This window comes from Aptenodytes patagonicus, chromosome 1 (assembly GCF_965638725.1).
Source record: "Aptenodytes patagonicus chromosome 1, bAptPat1.pri.cur, whole genome shotgun sequence".
Classification (NCBI taxonomy): Eukaryota; Metazoa; Chordata; class Aves; order Sphenisciformes; family Spheniscidae; genus Aptenodytes; species Aptenodytes patagonicus.
Window position 1 is genome coordinate 117,390,867 of NC_134949.1, and position 18,774 is coordinate 117,409,640.

At 36.9% G+C, this 18,774-nt stretch overlaps 1 protein-coding gene across 1 annotated transcript in view; it reads left to right on the forward strand.

The window, feature by feature from the left end:
• The window catches only part of NCAM2 (neural cell adhesion molecule 2), a 330,359-nt gene that overhangs the window by 231,968 nt on the left and 79,617 nt on the right, over positions 1-18,774 (forward strand). The window contains exons 10-11 of the mRNA XM_076352315.1: positions 6,485-6,672; positions 8,302-8,398. Of these exons, the coding sequence (XP_076208430.1) occupies positions 6,485-6,672; positions 8,302-8,398 (285 nt within the window). The remainder of the gene's footprint in view (positions 1-6,484; positions 6,673-8,301; positions 8,399-18,774) is intronic.

Sequence of the window (18,774 nt, forward strand, 5' to 3'; positions counted from 1 at the left end):
CAGAGCCTGCCTCTGAGCTGCTGTTGCCGCACACACTGAGAGCAGCACAGGGCTAAAGTAAAGAGGGAAATAGCGGGTGAGTTTGAGCACGCTGTACTGGAGGTCTGAGGGATATAAGGTATAGGTTTAGGGGGACCACGTGTTGGAAATGGAGTTGGATATACAGGGTAATTTCAGCAGTGCTGTTCGGATTTTTAGTATGTTCCTTAAAATTTCTTAGAGATTTTTTTTGTTGTTGCTTTCTGGACAGCACTGTGTGTAAAAATTAAGTAAAGAGATAATGAGGCTGAGTCCCTGCTCCATACAGGAACAACAATTACAATTTGAGAATATGGGGGAGGGAGGGAGGGAGAGAGGGGGGAGAGAGGGTTTTTTAGTCCTATTTTAGGCAGGTTTAGATAATTTTAGACAGATATTCACAACAGATTCACAATAGATATTTCTATGAAACTAAAATTTCTTGGGGTTTTTGTTTGTTTTGTTTTGTGTTTTGTATTTTTTTTTTAAAGTGATCAACCAAATACAATTCCTTAATGTCAAGTGGAATTCAAAGAAAAACAGATACGTGAAATTTCTGTGACTCTGGCAGCACCACGCACCAAAACTATGCATGCATTCATTGCCCACCGTTTGTTAAGGTTGAAGGTGCCATTATCAACAACATACTTTGCGTCTAGCAGAAAGATACCTTATCTTATGATAACTGATTTTTTTTCCTATGCTTATGGAAATGGAGGAATTAGTGTGGTGTTTGGATATTAAAAATAATATCATAGTCAAGGTTATCAGGGACTAGTACTGCTTGCCAGTGAGAGGGGACTCTTACTCTTGCATAAACTGTATAATTAGTAGGTAGTCCATCATACTATTGAACATCAGTGTTTTATTGTAGTGCATTTTGAGAGGAACCAAGAGAATGGGGAGGGGGAAAGGAAACATTACTGAGAGTGGTGTTTCCTGTCACTTGCTGTGAAAGAAACATGTACCTCTGCAAAACTGCTGATCTCAAACTTTCAAAATGATGAGCTGGATTCTGAAAAAAACCCTCTGGTTTTAGCTAATAATCATGGCAAATTAAAACCTAGTATATGATAAGTTTCATTTACTTTTCTATTTGGAAACTTCGCATGCAGATCTTGCACGTTTTTCCTTGCAGCCACATGATCGTGATAGTAGCAGTAAAACTGTGAAAGTTAGTAACCCTGAAGCTCTGTAGTTCCTATCTTCCTTTTAAGGATGATTGTATATTAAAATCTAACCACCTGGCCTCATTTGTTAAGTCTTTCTAATATTATTTCTTGTTACAAGGAATATGTGACAGTTATTGTACCTGTCTGGGGAGGTTCTTCTACTTTAGCTCCAAGGAAAACCTATTCATTCCAAATATTAACTATTGAGAAACAGGTACATGGGAGAAAATACAAGAGAAAGACAGAAGGCTTTTAACCAAATTGTGGCAGAGTTACAAAAAATTAAGGTACTTTTATAGGATGGATGGCAAGGAAAGTACTAAATTTGGTAGAGGATGTGGTTTATTAAAGTCCTTGATGATGGGAAACTTATGCCAGTATTAACCACCTAAGAGAGAGGCTTCCAATAATATACTACACAAAATGTCCCAGCATCTTAGACCTGATAGTCTGTCATGTATTTTCATTGTATGATCCTGGAAAACAAATTATTTGAGGAACAGATAGCCAAAAGTTTGAAAACCTATGTTCTTAAATTAAGAAGTGCAAATCTGATTCTGTACACTAGTTTCCTATTATAGCTGTCTGGACACATGTGTTGAATCAGGTAATTTGCAATATCCAATTTGGTGTATAACGCCAAACATACACCAGAGCTGGACCTTTGAAGTCGTTAACTGAATTACCTTCTGGATGAGACATATGATGTATTAGTCTGTTCTTGAATCACTGTTCTTGGACATCATATCTAATAAGGGTACCTAAATGCTAGACACAGTTTTCAGGTCAGAGTTTGCTTCTCTTACACAGTCTTCTTATGCAGGTTATCCAGGACCACTTCTCCTAATTGGAGTGCTGACCTGTCAGTTTCTTTCTTGTTTGGGGAAATGAACAGCTTGAGTTTAGCTAATGCTGGTGCCATAATACTAACTATTCTAAAATGCCATTCTAAAGTTATAATTGCTTATAGAATCCTACTCTCATAGAATAGTTTTGTTTAATTTTGTACCTTTGTGATATAGTCTTTATTCCTTCTAGGCATCTTTTTCATTTGGATTGCCTCATCTCTCAAAAATAATACTCCACCTTTAACCGTTTAAGCTTATAACAGTACTTATGTACTTTATCATATCCTGGGCTGCATAAAAAGAAGCGTGGCCAGCAGGTCAAGAGAGGTGATTCTCCCCCTCTACTCACCTTTTGTGAGACACCACCTGGAGTACTGCATTCAGCTCTGGGGTCCCCAGCACAAGACAGACATGGACCTCTGTGGGCCCAGAAGAGGGCCACGAAAATGGTCAGAGGGTTGGAACACCTCTCCTATGAAGAAGGGCTGAGAGGGTTGGGGTTGTTCAGCCTGGAGAAAAGAAGGCTCCGGGAAGACCTTATTGCAGCCTTTGAATATGTAAAGGGGGCTTATAAGAAAGATGGAGAGAGACTTTTTACCAGGGCCTGTAGTGATAGGACAAGGGGCAATGGTTTTAAACTAAAAAAGGGTCGTTTCAGATTAGACATAAGGAAGAATTTTTTTGTGATGAGGGTGGTGAGACACTCGAACAGGTTGCCCAGAGAAGCTGTGGATGCCCCATCCTTGGAAGTGTTCAAGGTCAGGTTGGACAGGACTTTGAGCAACCTGATCTAGTTGAAGATGTCCCTGCCCATGGCAGGGGGGCTGGACTAGGTGATCTTTAAAGGTCCCTTCCAACCCAAACCATTCTATGATTCTATGATTTATTATGTGCCTATACTAACTAATATGAACAGTAGCTTTTGTACTTTTCTGCAGGTTTGTTGTTTTTTTTTTTTTTTTTTCAGTAGAGCGCCATAAGGTTCAGATATAATAAATATCATCAGGGTTGCTTATTTTAAAATGGAGTGTATTCAAGCTCCTAGTTCTGTATTTAGCTATTTAGAAGTCCAGTATGTTGTCTTAACTGGTAGTACTTTATGTACAAAAGCTTAAGAAGAACAGTTCATTTACAGAATTTATTTTTTGTCAGTCATAAATTAATCCTGAGTTACATAGAAGCTAAGCAGAGCATATTTTTATTTTTTAATGGTTTTAATTTTCTCACTGATCTGCATGGAAGCTTTTTCCTTTATATAGAGTACATATATTGCATTTAAGTATCCTTAATGTATGTTAACATATGAGAAGGTCCACTTTCTCATTTCTACTTGGTTATACTTCATTTTCAGTTGATAGAATTTCTTGATAAATGTTCTATTTATTAACTTAATTTGTTTCTTAGTTATTCTAGAAAACTGGAGGGATCAGATTTTGTAGACATATAAAATGTTATGTTTTCAAAGCCTTGGCTTTAAGGTTTGTTATTTTTTCATGCTCTATTTTATATTAAACATGTTGTGTGTTTCTGTTTGATAAATCTGTAACCATTTAAGCATAATATACTACAGTTAGTGATGAAGAGCGTAAAAGAAAAAACAAAATCTCTTTATAAACCAGTTATTCCCTTCCAACTATTTTTTTTTTTTTTATTTTATAAGAAATGTAAAATAACTTCTATTTGTACTGTAAAAAAAATATTTTCAGAGTTATTTTCTTTGTATGAAATATCACTCCAGGTGTCTTAATCTATTCCTGACTAGGCACTAAAAAATAATCTGAATTAAAATAATTTGTCTGAATCAAGCCATTAGCATAGTCATCCTATGTCCTCTTTTTTTTTTGCTATATTGGAGCTTTCACCTGCTGGGGATATGCCTGCAAAGCCTTTTTACCCAGACTTTTTGAGAGGGAAAATGTGAAGCTCTTTTTGTTTAGGAATTCTTTACGTTTGGGAGTTGTTGATTTTGGGATATATCTTTATTTGATGGACTTTTAGTCCTATTTGTGTTTTATGATGTTAAAAATGTCTGTTAGTATTTGTAGGCATGTATAGATGGCAGTCCATAACTCGCCTATTCTTTTAAAATATAAATAGATACTATAAGCATCCAAAACCTACCTTTAGAAGAGAGAGCAATCTGAACTGAAAGTCCCTATTCTCCTAAATGCTTGTACCTTCAGTATAGAAGTGCACACCACTTTTTCACTTGTAAGACTTTTTAAATAGGATATGAGTTTGCCACGTGTATTTAAATCAGCAGAGAGCATCAAACTGCATGATGTTGCCAAGGTAGGAAGGAAAGCTAGTCAGGTTCATACAGAACATCTTTCTATCTTCCACATTCATGCCAGCGTTCGTTAATGAAGTGAACTTATTCTGAGAAATTGTGCATTGGAAGACAGTGCTTATCTAAAATTTGTTGTGAAATAACCACATTTTGTGTCTCATGAACACACTGATGAGATTTCTGATCCATATGTCGAACACATTAGGCGCAAAAACTGTCTGCCAGGCAGAAGTCAGTTTGTGCAGTTTTTCTTCAAGTGGCTCCCACCACTAACTTCATTTCCAGAGGAAAAGCCAAGGCTATGACTCTTGCTATTCTGAGATTCCTGACCATACTTAACCATAAAACAGGCTTATACAGTTTGCTTCTTTCTTCATAGAGCTCCACTAGTGTGAAGCGTCACATCCTGAAGACCCTTTGATAGTCCATTTTTGCATTAAGATGTTTAGATGATGAAACATGTTTTTTAAAAGGTCTATGAAAATCAAGGAGCACTAGAATTACTTATTAAATAATTTGGAAAAGAAAGATGAGCTCCTGTATCTGGTAAATAAATTCATAGGAAGACATACTTTACTTGTTTGGATGAAACCACTTACTTTCCTACAAAAACAAGGGCTGAAGAGTTATTTTAAAAAATGCTGTGTCGTTGAGCAATGTAGCAGCCTTAATCTGTGCTTTAAAACTTCTACTGATAACCGTTCTTTTCAGTCAAAGCCTGTATGCATGCATGCAGCAGCAGCATAATGTCACCAAAAAGTTATGCTTTTTGACAAAGGCAAGCACGGAAAGAAGTTGAAAACATGCACTTCAGAAACAAGGGAGTAGTTTTAAACTGTTCCTGAAGCTAAATTTTCTACTTAGTTAAATGTGCTCAGTTCTGGTCTCTGATAGACCTATTAGCAATTTTCTAGCCTAAAGTTAAATGATTTGTCAGAAGACTAGACTAGAATTTCCAGAGACACATCTAGAAATATTTAGGAGCTATTTATCAAAATAAAAATATATACATATATATTTTAAATATTAAAAAGAGATACATGACACCAGCTATAATTGATAATTCTCCTTTGGAATTAAAGTACTAGAGAGTTTCCTTGACTTTCAGTAATATAAAGAATATTTTCTTAATACTCTTAAAATATAGTAAGAGTGAGATTAAAATTTTTAAAAAAATATTTACAAATAAATATTGGATAGACATAAAATATGATTTACCCAAGACATAAGTAGAAGAGCAGGGAAAGAGCTACTCCCTCTCATCTTCTAGAGACCATTAAACTGTTCCTGCTATCCAGGGAAACAGTAAGTAGAACAGATAATTCTTGTCACTACTGGCATTGTGATCTGAAAATCACTGTTAGTTTGCAAACCAGCAATTTCCTCTGTATCAGACTCAGTGTTTGGCTATGTGTTTAACGTAACCATTTATAGGCAGGTTTGTAAGGAAGACACACCATCTTTTTGCTTGTCTGTAGCTCGATGATTTCATAAGGAACTGGTATAAAGATTATCCTAGATAGTGTACTGATACACAATATTTTTTTCTGAAGTAGGTAGAATACGTTGCAACATTTTAGGTATTCTTTTATTATTTTTTTCTTCTAGGTTTATTCACACAACTAAACATCCCTTTTTAGAAAGATTTCATAAAGTATAAGATAGTTCCAGTGAGAAATGGGTGAAGCTTTTACACATCTATGAAAATGAAAATTTGGAGAGTAAATATAATTTCTCCATAGCAAAAGAAGACACTATAAAATCAGCAAACGAACAGATTATATATGTAAGTTTTGTAGCTCACCTCCCTTTGTCATACAAGGGACTGGCTGAAGAGTTTCTCATCCTCAGGAAGAAATGTTCTTTGTCATTTCTGTGATAGTGTCTTTCAAGGGCCTGATGTTGCCTAATGCTAAATATAATTAGCAGGTATTCTTTTCCTGAGAATTTCAGCTGAAACAGTTTCAGGAGAGGAGAAAGCTACCAAAACAAAGGCTCAAGAAACTCAAGGTTGAATACTGATATTTTCATGGTCTGTAATAAATTGATACAGCAATCAATTGAAATTTCTGTGTGAACATGAATGCTTGGATAGGGGTATACAGCTTGTTTTACTAAAACAGTTAATATATTTGTGTATCATTTCCTTTTTCCAGATGCTCCAACATTTGTGTCAAATCAAACCATGTATTACTCTTGGGAAGGCAATCCCATCAATATAAGCTGTGAAGTGCTAGCAAATCCATCTGCCTCAGTTCAGTGGAGAAGAGGAAAATTAGTTTTACCGGTAAAAAATACAACACATCTGAAGACCTACAGTACAGGAAGAAAGCTGATTCTAGAGGTAAGGCTTAAAATGGAAATCAATGTGGTGACATTAGTTAATTTCTTCCTCAGTTTGGCACCATTGCAAGTACTAAAGAGTGCCTTTAAGGATAAGACTTATAATTTTATAAATAAAGCTCTCTAAAAAAACCCCCCAAACAACTATTTAGGAACTTATTTATCTCCACATTTCTTGTGAGCAGTTAGAAAATAAACCTCATTTGTATGGCTCGTGCTCAGTTTTCCATCTACAGTGAACAAAAATGTAACTTGCATTTCTTGCAAGTAAATAAATACATAAATAAATATAAAACTAAGCCATCAGGTTAATACTGAAAACTAAAGTGACTACCTGGTAGGTGCTTGGTATATGCAAAAAGATTTGTGTGGCTTCAGTCAAGAACAAAGCAGAAGGGTAAAGTGGTAATAAACTGCAATTGGCTTTGGTAACAACTGTTTACACACAGAGGCATTGGAAAAATAAGAACTAAGCTCCCTTCTGTCATCTAAGAGGTACGTGTAAGAACAAAACCTGAGAAAGGCAGAAGACAAAGAGTGGACCTTAATTATCTGTTTACTTTATTAACTTGACTAAACAGTGAACTACTCAGCAATAGTGTATAGCAAATCATGGTCCTTAATTAATCATTTCACAACAAAGTGTAACCAGTGTCTCCAGCCATGGTCTCACCTGTTACAGGGTCAACATACTGTCTTCCTCCACAGGTGTGGAAGAAGTTAGTTTTCTCCATTTCTGTCTAGTATCAGGCTTATGTCTGAGCATAAGCTTCTCAATTGCCATGGGAAAAAAGATTGAGAAGCTATAGGGCTAATCAGAGTGGGGGACCTACTTCAGATCCCAAGCAAGAGTTGTACAGTGCACTGAAAAAAACTACATTTTTTTCATAAAGTCCAAACAAGTAACTTCGTTTCTTGTAGTAGAGGATATAGATTTAGAGAGACACAGTCTTACTCTTTTTTGAAGGTCATCTTTAGGGTTTTTTTTATTTTAAGTAAAGCTTAACGACACAAAATATGCTTTACAGTCTGTTGTTCTCTGAGTGCTCTTCCATTCTTCTGTCACCTGAACAGCTGGTCAGGCAAGCTGGATTCCAATAAAGCATTAGTTCCCTGTAGTATCTATTATCTGTTCTGTCTTATATCCTTATTCACCTGAGTTTACAGCTGAGCCACATTCCTTACATCTTCTTTTCCCCCCCTGAATATCTGGTGTATTGAGAATCCTGCAAACAATAAAAAGTAAAATATTATTCCTGCATCATCGATAGGAATCAGCAATTTTCAGACCTTTCATTGCTTATTTCAGTCAAAATATCAGTTTGTGCAAATAGCATCTGTGAAAAAAATGTGAAGTTTATTAGGTTTTTTTCTTGTTAAAAGTGAAATTGTAAAGATAAACAATGTCACCATTTTCCATTACTTGATTTCCTCATTTGAATTTGAGAAGGGGGAGTTTAACATGAAAAAGGGTGTATTTAGATCTGTATTTGGAGAATATACTAGATAGGCTGAAGTAAGAAAGCATCTGCATATTGGTTAAGGAGAACATTTTTGCATTTCTGATATTTTTAAAGAACTTCGATATTTGATTAAAAACTAATATTTACAAACTGCATTCATTTTAAAGATTGCTCCCACATCTGACAGTGATTTTGGACGGTATAATTGTACAGCCACAAACAGAATAGGAACAAGATATCAGGAGTATACACTTGGTCAAGCTGGTAAGTTAAAAAGTTGTTTCCTTTTCTTTAAATATTTTTTCTATTTTAATCAAAATTAATTTCAGACACACTTTTCTCTGTTTATTTTATTCCAATGGAATGTTTGCAGTTAATTTTAATTCTCTAAATGTTGAGTTGCAATATGAAGTAAAATAAACCAGATCCCTCAGAATATGAATATTCTTTGGATTTAATTTTAAGGCCTTCTGAAATTTGAAAAAATGGAATAGTCTAACCTTTTTTCCCTTTGCCCTTATTACATTCTACATTTATAACAGTGTATTTTCATTACTTCAGTGGAGAGACATATGGTTTGCAGGCAGTAAAAACAAGAAAGAATTAGGAAAGTCTTTTTTCCTTTTTCTCCCTGGTATTTTCTTGATAAACCAAGGATGACAAAAGACTGAAATAATTCAGCAAAGAATTACTATCTTCATTTGCACTTTTAGTTATTTAAAAGCAGAATTTGACCCAGAGTGCTAGATTGAATTAATTTAAGCTCTGAGATGTTCTACAACCAATTGTTACAGAATTTCTGAATATTTTTAGGTCCATCTATTGTTGTTTAGGCAAATATAAAAATAAGACTGTATGTTTGTTCTTTGGCAGAAATAACTATTAACTGAGAGTAAATGAGAGTTTCTTAGCACTTCTTTCAATTATATTTTCTTCTGGAATGGACTAACGCTTGCTCAGCAAACTTTGAGGTCTCCCAACATTTGGACGTACATACTTAGATGATGCGAATTGTTCTAGCTTTAATGACATCTATGGAATTATAATGCAGTTTACACTAACAAAGGTACAGCCATACTGAAAGCTATACACCCCTTGTGATCCATTGTTATGGACCATTTTCATCATGTAACTTTCAGGTCATGCCATACTGCCAATCTGGCTGATAGACATTGAAGGGGACAGGTAGAAAGAAGGTCTTGTATAATTTTTTTTCAAAAGTAGGGCTTGTATAATTTTTTATGATCTTGAATGTTTCAGCTGTAACTTTTGGTTACATTTTTTTTTAAATAAGAAAGTAAGCTCATGGAGCGCCACTACGAGGACCTTTGGAGGTGCATTGCTGAAATGTGCACATCCAGTCATGGGAAGGCTCTCTTACCTGGCCTAGTGTTTTAATTTTTATAGTTTCGCTCAATAGGGTAATTATTTTCTTCTGGTGTCTCAGGAGTTATAAAAAACAGTTGTTTATTAAGAAATTTCTTAGAAGTTGCACACAGCATTGAAAGTTTTTCCCATTACCTCTAAAGGATGGATTACTAGCACACACTTTTACCATGAATACTATACTATTTTTTTGTCTTTGAACAGTGGTCAAAAAAGCTGAGCTTCCTAAGATAGGAAAAGGGGTTTTAATGAGAAAACAGCAGATTTCTATGTGGATGATCTATGTGAAGATCCATTCCTCCTCATTTTACAACTTTTTGGGGGTATTAGCTGTGTTGCAAATCTGATCTTCCTTTGATAGCTACATGCCGCTAATGAGAAATATGTCTTCTTTTTCCATGTAGCCATAGTCCCAGCTAAGTCCTAATTTCATACAATACATTCTTTACTTTCCACCTTACAAAACTCCCCCCAATATAAGGACTCACAGAATCTAATTCATACCTAAAATTTTTTTTTTTTTTTTTTTTTTTGAAAAGACATTCCAGAAGAGAACAGTCTGTAGAATCTTCAGTCATGTTCATGATCATTTACCTGGTTGATCCCCTTTATTTCAATGGAATTACTTGAGCAATTGAATTTCTGTAATAGGGCTAAAATTATGACTGTAGCAGCTCATCAGTACTACATGTGGCATTAAATATGAAAAATGAATACTCCCTGTGACGTTCAAAATTGACGTAGTAATAGAAAAGCTCTAAGCTTTAAGGAAAAACACAATTTCTATACCAACTATTCTGTCTCTAATTAAGAAATCTCAAGACTTGTAGGAAGTTAGCATTGATTTGAATAGGTAAACTATATCTATTATGTGTATATTACTTTTGCCATCATTTAATTTAGGAAGTAGATTTAGCCCTCTAAAAATCTCAGGACTTGATTTTCTAAATATTCGTGACTGGCGTAGGATTTGCAGAGTTACATTAAATTCATTAAACAAAAGGACTGCACGTAACCCTCTGATTTTAGTCAGTTACATCTATTTCTCTTCAGTAGCATGCTTTCTCTTTGGGACAACATGTGCATGTGTTGATTTGACAGCAGCACTGGTTGTGCCTGTCCTGCTGGGCTAGGTGCTACACTTGTCTCTGGAGTATCATCTCTAAGATTTGTCACGTGAGGCTTCACCAGAAGGGAAAAGCAGTCGAAGTACCATGTGAAAGCTGCCAGAATAATTCCTCAATTCCTCTCAAAAACAGAAGTCTTGCCACTAGAAGCCTTTCTTAAAGCCATGAACATAAATGGTAAGAGAGGGAAGGAAAAATCCCACTTCGATCCCTCTGGTGTCTTACCTCTCAGGACAGAAAAAGATGAGAAAATAGAACAATTATGGCAATGAAAACAGAGGGACTCAGGTTGTCATTATTGCTGTGCACTGTTTTTTCATAAAGTTGTGTAATCGTGTGAGAGCATCTCAGCAGATATTCTATATCTGCTGATTTTTCTCTTAGATTTGCAAAACAGTGTCCCATCACAATGCATGACACTGTATAATGATTATTTTAGCTATGTATTTCTCTCCTGCTTTTACAAATAATTAATTACATTTAATACAAAGTAATTCTCATTATTAATAGAAAAAGAACATGATATTTTGGTTATGCATTGTATTTCAGCAAATTCTCACATGAGAGCCCCTGGAAATGCAAGTGAGAACAAGTAACTCCATACAAGCTATAATCCTGTTTTGGCTTTTCAATACAACTATATCAGAGATGTAACTGATGCCAGTTTTTCAAACAGCTTACTATTCCCTACTTTTGAAACAGTTTGTTTGACATTTTTCAATCAATTCTTCAGAAAACTTGATGAACACTTAAAAAAAAATGTATTGGAGTTATAAACATAAAAAGGTAAATCAGGGTATATTTAGAATCATACAATCATAGAATCATTAAGGTTGGAAAAGACCTTTCAGATCATCAAGTCCAACCATTAACCTAACACTGCCAAGTCCACCACTAAACCATGTCCCTAAGCACCACATCTACACGTCTTTTAAATACTTCCAGGGATGGGGACTCAACCACTTCCCTGGGCAGCCTCTTCCAATGCTTAACAACCCGTTCAGTGAAGAAATTTTCCCTAATATCCAATCTAAACCTCCCCTGGTGCAACTTGAGGCCATTTCCTCTCATCCTATCACTTGTTACTTGGGAAAAGTGACTGACACCCACCTCGCTCCAACCTCCTTTCAGGTAGTTGTAGAGAGCGATGAGGTCTCCCCTCAGCCTCCTCTTCTCCAGGCTAAACAGTCCCAGTTCCTTAGCCGCTCCTCATAAGACTTGTTCTCCAGACCCTTCACCAGCTTCGTTGCCCTTCTCTGGACATGCTCCAGCACCTCAATGTCCTTCTTGTAGTGAGGGGCCCAAAACTGAACACAGTATTCGAGGTGCGGCCTCACCAGTGCCGAGTACAGGGGCACGAGCACTTCCCTAGTTCTGCTGGTCTTCTTGGCCACCTGGGCACACTGCCAGCTCATGTTCAGCCGGCTGTCAACCAACACCCCCAGGTCCTTTTCCGCTGGGCAGCTTTCCAGCCACTCTTCCCCAAGCCTGTAGCGCTGCATGGGGTTGTTGTGGCTGAAGTGCAGGACCCAGCACTTGGCCTTGTTGAACCTCATACAGTTGGCCTCGGCCCATCGGTCCGGCCTGTCCAGGTCCCTCTGCAGAGCCTTCCTACCCTCGAGCAGATCAACGCTCCCACCCAACTTGGTGTCATCTGCAAACTTACTGAGGGTGCACTCGATCTTCTCATGCAGGTCATTGATAAAGATATTGAACAAGACCGGCCCCAAAACTGAGCCCTGGGGAACACCAGTTGTGACCGGCCGCCAACTGGATTTAGCTCCATTCACCACAACTCTTTGGGCCCAGCCATCAGGCCAGTTTTTTACCCAGCGAAGTGTACGCCCGTCCAAGCTATGGGCAGCCAGTTTCTCCAGGAGAATGCTGTGGGAAACAGTGTCAAAGGCCTTACTAAGGTCTAGGTAAACAGCATCCACAGCCTTTCACTCATCCACTAAGTGGGTCACCTTGTCATAGAAGATCAGGTTAGTCAAGCAGGACTTGCCTTTCATAAATCCATGCTGACTGGGCCTGATCACCTGGTTGTCCTGTACATGCCAAGTGATGGCACTCAAGATGATCTGCTCCATAACCTTCCCCAGCACCAAGATCAGACTGACAGGCCTGTAGTTCCCCGGATCCTCCTTCAGGTCCTTCTTGTAGATGGGTGTCACATTTGTTAACCTCCAGTCAACTGGGTCCTCCCTGGTTAGCCAGGACTGCTGATAAAGGATTAAAAGTGGCTTGGTGAGCACTTCTGCCAGCTCCCTCAGCACCCTTGGGTGGATCCCATCCAGCCCCATAGACTTGTGTGTGTCTAAGTGGTGTAGCAGGTCGCTAACCATTTCCCCTTGGATTATGGGGGCTTCATTCTGCTCCCTGTCTTCCAGCTCAGGGGGCTGGCTACCCTGCGAACAACTGGTCTTACCATTAAAGTCTGAGGCAAAGAAGGCATTAAGTACCTCAGCCTTTTCCTCATCCTTTGTCACTATGTTTCCCCCCACATCCAATAAAGGATGGAGATTCTCCTTAGCCCTCCTTTTGTTGCTAATGTAGTTATGGAAACATTTTTTATTGCCTTTTACGACAGTAGCCAGATTAAGTTCTAGGTGGGCTTTGGCCCTTCTAATTTTCTCCCTGCATAACCTCACGACATCCTTGTAGTCCTCCTGAGTTGCCTGCCCCTTCTTCCAAAGGTCATAAACTCTCCTTTTTTTCCCGAGTTCCAGCCAAAGCTCTCTGTTCAGCCAGGCTGGTCTTCTTGCCCACCGGCTTGTCTTTCGGCACACGGGGATGGCCTGCTCCTGCGCCTTCAAGATTTCCTTCTTGAAGAGTGTCCAGCCTTCCTGGACTCCTTTGCCTTTCAGGACTGCCTCCCAAGGGACTCTGTCCACCAGGCTCCTAAACAGGACAAAGTCTGCCTCCCGGAAGTCCAAGGTGGAAGTTCTGCTGACCCCCCTCCTTACTTCTCCAAAAATCTAAAACTCTTATCATTTTATGATCAGTATTTAGTGAATATGTAATTCATAAAGAAATATAGGAAGTTATTATGTAAAGTATGAGCTATATATGGACATTCTATATAATGATATAAAACGAAGAAAATAGAACAAACTCAAATTTTGTAGTAATAATAATGAGCAGGTATCCTTAACGTAAGACATTTGTAGTGTAGTATTTATGTGGGGCTGGAAACACTGGGTTTGGGGGTGTCAGGGCTCCATTATGCTAGGCACTACTTACAGTAGTGTAGTGCATAACATTCAGTATCCTGAAAGATTGACATTTTTAGCATTTCATCTAAATAGACTTTTTTTGGGGAAAAAAACAGCAAATAATAAATGTAGTTCACTGTTACAAGTTTTGCACTTAAACTAGCATCAGCTGGAAATGAAAAACAGCCAGGGAAATGGAGGATAAAACCATCATAATAATTACAGGTATAAAATGTCAAATGCAGCTTTCTTCGTAGTTTTACTACCTCTGTTGCTTTACTTTGGTAAATTAGGAAGCCTTAATGATTGATATTTTCCATGTTAAAGCCTATAAAATTTTTTCATGCATTTCAATACAGCCTGGAATTCCTTCCAGCCTTGACTGTAAACACTAATGCTGGGGCATAGCATACTTTCACAATGGCTCTGTCAGGGGAAGATAAATACTATTTCTAGCTGGGAGACAGTATTAAGCAAAGTATGCTGCTAGGGTAAGTTTTACAAATAATGATCACTTTACTGAATAGTTTTCTCTTAAAATTCTACAGGAATGACTTGTTGCTTCATGTTTTGTTCCAATTTTCTGCTTTGCTGATTTTCAGCAGAATCAAACTACCATTTTTTTTAATTTACTGCTAGTTAAAAGGTGATCATACTGTCACAATGCCATTATCTTTATTTCTGTTGCCCTCCTTAAGAAATTAGACTTATTGATGGTAGAAAAAGATTTCCTTCAGAATTTAGATACGATTTGCAACCATACCATTTTGTATGACAGGAAAAATATACCTGTTCACTCAAATTATACAGAGCTACTGAATCAGCCTGAATTCCAGACACTTTCGTTTAAATCTTTCAAAACAATTGAAGAACTGCAGCCTATTTAAGGTTTCACACGAAAAGTGCTGGCCATTACCGGTAAATGGTGAGAAACTTCAGCACTTGTTGAAAGCTTAATCAGATGTGCTCACCACCTGACTTGTGGTGATCAACTCTTAAAAATAACACATGGTTGACATTGTCCTTTTTCATTGCTTAAGCATTTACATTGCTGTGTGAGTAACATGTAGAATCTGAAAAGAACCACAGTCTTTTTGATTTCTTGCCACTGCAAATTAATTACTTCACGTCACAACCACAACTTTTATTTTAGAGGTCTACTTATACTCTGTTTTTTCTCTATGACAGGCTTAAGCTTTGGCAAGCCAGGTGAGCTTGGTAGATTGTCCCAATGGCTTTCAGAGCCTGAGGTGAGCACAGATATTCCTAGATTTGCCCAGATCTTGTTTAGTCATAGTTTATGTGAAATATGAGTATGCAGGGAGATGGTATTAACTAGCAAAGCATTTTTCCTTTTTGTTGAGAACTCAGTATCATTATTTCAAATGTTTTTGTATAGATAAATAGAAAATAGTATGGCCGTCAGTAGTCTAGGACTATGTTGTTGGATAGATAATTTATTACCTTAAAACAGTAAATGTTAAGGTTGTGACACAGAGAGCTAAACTGGATTTTTCAAGTAAATTTTTTCTTTAAATATTAATGTGTATTTTGCACATAGCAGTGTACAGCTGGACTGAATCCAGAGCCCCTAAAAAATAAACCTCTAAGGCTCTCATGGCTTTACTCATCCTAGACTTCTCTTTCCCCTTCTTTCTTCTATTCTGGGATGGCAAAGCGTTAAAAGTTCAGATAAATAGTCTGATTCACTTTTTTGCCTCAGTCTTTCTTTCAGTCTTTGCACCTAGAAGGATACTTTCATTTTTGATGGAAGTTGAGATTCTGATCTCGCCACATCATGCCTGGAACTGCAGCTCAGCACAGAGACTTACAGTGACTAAGTGTTAACAGGATCAACTGCTGGCAGAAACTATACTAATAGGCAGTGAACATAGTTTACAAATTAGTTACATCATACAACTCTGATGATGAATTTCAAACTTGTCTTGCCAAATCATCCCTATTACATGTTTTGCACAGTATAGTATAGAACATCAAAGATTTTACAGCTTTTAGAGGTGGTGACATGTAAGAATACTTAAAGAAATGAGAGATGCTATATCTGTTTCCTTTCTACAGCAGTATTACAGGGAATTAAAAGGTAAAATTAAAATACATTCTATGATGTCATTAGATATTAATTCCCATGACACTATTTAATTAAACATATTTTAAGCTTCCAGTATACACAGAAAGTCAGTGATAATGGGGAATAATGACATCAAAAGCAAATAAGACATGGGAAAGACAATAATTGAGCTTCACAGAAATTGCATCCTGTAACCTGTTTTACGGAATCAAGTCATGCTCAAAATATGATAAGGTTGATCAATAACTGACAAGGACTACAACATCAAATTTAACCGTTTACTAATCTGGATTTTTGGTGCTGGCACTTTGGTGCTGGTTAATGGATGCTGTTTCTTTTTTCTCCAAATACTTGTGTTTTCACACAGGCAAAATAAAATTAAAGAAGTCGGACTTAATTTTCCCTGGAGAATAATGTAATAAAAAAGATAATCGTGTTCTCTTCCAAGACAGTGTTATGGGATCTTACTAATTTTCTTTTTTCAGGAGTTAGGTTGCTTTCTCTGTATAACATTTCCCTTGCTGCTGCCAAAATACCATTTACCTCCACAAAAATATGGGCAGATCTAAAATCTAGATTTCTGTCCTAAAACTTGCCATTCACATGTTTAGCAGCATCAGCTAAAGGATTTTTACTAAAAAAACAAATAGCAACATATTTTCAATAAGCATATGTGTGAAACTATCAACACGGCAACAGTGTTTTGCTTTGTGTGCATGTATCTTATTTTAATTTATTATTTGTGTATTTATTTGCTAGCTGTGGTCCTGTTTCCTAACTAATTCCTTATTTTTCCAGAACTCCCAATGATTTGGTAAAAGAAATCTATTGCAGTTGTCCTCAAGCAAGGACATCAAGGCAAGATTGAGCCTAACCTGTAGGTCTAATATTGCAATTTTTCTCCATTCTAAGGTTGTACAAGCATGAACTGTTTCGTGGAGGTCTTTGACTCCAAAGGTCTACTCCCCAGCCCCATCTCTTTCCCTGCCATGGTTCTGATACTACTTACATTCAGCATTTAGACATAGTTACTTTCACTCACTATATATGCCAGATATACAGAGACAGGAAAAGCTGCAGAACTGCACTAGGAACATATTGACAGGAGACAGGAGACAAGAGTTAACTGGAAGATAAATCTCTGACCACACTACCTACTCTCACACCATCACTTCCTTTTCTCCATTTACACCAAGACTGCTAAACTCTCAGAAGGAAAATTATTTTCTTCCATGAAACTATCCAAAAAAGTAGCTTGAAAAGAAAATCCCCAGCGATAAATGGTTGTCATTTATTGAACAGGTTGGGTAATAATAGTAATAGACTGAAAGAGCATTTACATACCAGTGGGGATACGTATGTACTCATAATTCTGTGTGTACTTCTCTATCAGCTGCAATAATGTTTTTGGAACCAAACCAATACTACTTAATTTAGGCCAATGTATCATAAAGTTCATTTGTGTTAACCAGCTTTATGCGCTGAGTACAAAATATATCAAGTGCAATTTTACACCTACTATTCCAGGATCTTCTTTTATTTTTAAGGAATTCTTTAACATCATACGTGAATACAGTCACATACTGAACAGAGGAGTAGAGACTGTGGCAAGAAGATGAAGTTGACTAAATGCCTGACACTTTTTTTTTTTAAAATGACTTATTTTAATTTAAAGGCTGAACTTTGGGTAGATTATCCCTTGTTTTGACAGCAGTATAACAACAACAAAGATAGCAGTGGAACTTCTAATAAAGTATACCAGAATCTGTGCTATCACTAAGTGATCTTTAGATCATAGAAAAGAAATCCCATACTTTTTCTACTATATAGTCATTCACCTTGTATCCATAACAGTATATGAAAGTGTAATCACTGTCCATAGCTAAACTTCTCTAAGATTCATTTGGTTGGTTGGTTTTAGAAGGAAGAAGAACAAGAACCAATCACAATTCTATCCTTCCAGACTCAGACTTCAGAGTACACAACTTTGCAAATTATTCTTCACTCCTGCTAAACATTGAGCCAAAAGCCTTGCAATTCTACCACGAAAATCATGGCAATGCTCCAAATAATTTGAGCTGACAGGAGACAGCTCAAATGCTGGAATGTTTAGCTAGATCAGGACCAGAGGTCTGTTTACCTTGCATGATCAAATTCATACTCATTAGAGAACTACAGAATTAGATTCAGTTCATTATGCTGCTAATGATCTTCTTTGGGGAAAAAGTTATAGATTTGCCTAGTCTGAAAGAGACAGTAGGTATTTTATTCTATCTTAATGGAATTCCTAGTATTTGTTTCTGATTTTGACTAGGAATGTATCTCTTGTATTTTCTTCAGGTGATTCACTCTTTTCTTAAGAACTGATATAGTTCAACTCTGAAAACTGCATAAAAGTTACCCACATCTGTGGCTTGCTTGGATTGTGGGATGCGTATTTAAAATAGTATTGTGGATGTATTTCACACTTAAATGAGTTTTAAATATATTGCATTGTGCTAGTTATGCAAAATATTTTACTGGTTTTCACAGGAGCTTCATTTTATGCTTATTACCAAATGGAATCATATCTTCATTTGGCAGAAATTATACTTGAATCTGCTGTAGAGAACATAAGGTTCTTCCTGTAGGATGTCATCTGCCCTATGCCATGTTTATTATAGTTAATCACATGCAGACATAAACACACAAGGAAAAGAGATATCCTTAACATTTGAAAGTCAAGAACAGAGTGTATATGTAAATAACATTTTTGTTTCATATCTGTTGTGGTTTAACCTCAGCTGGCAACTGAGCACCACACAGCCGCTCATTCACTCCCCC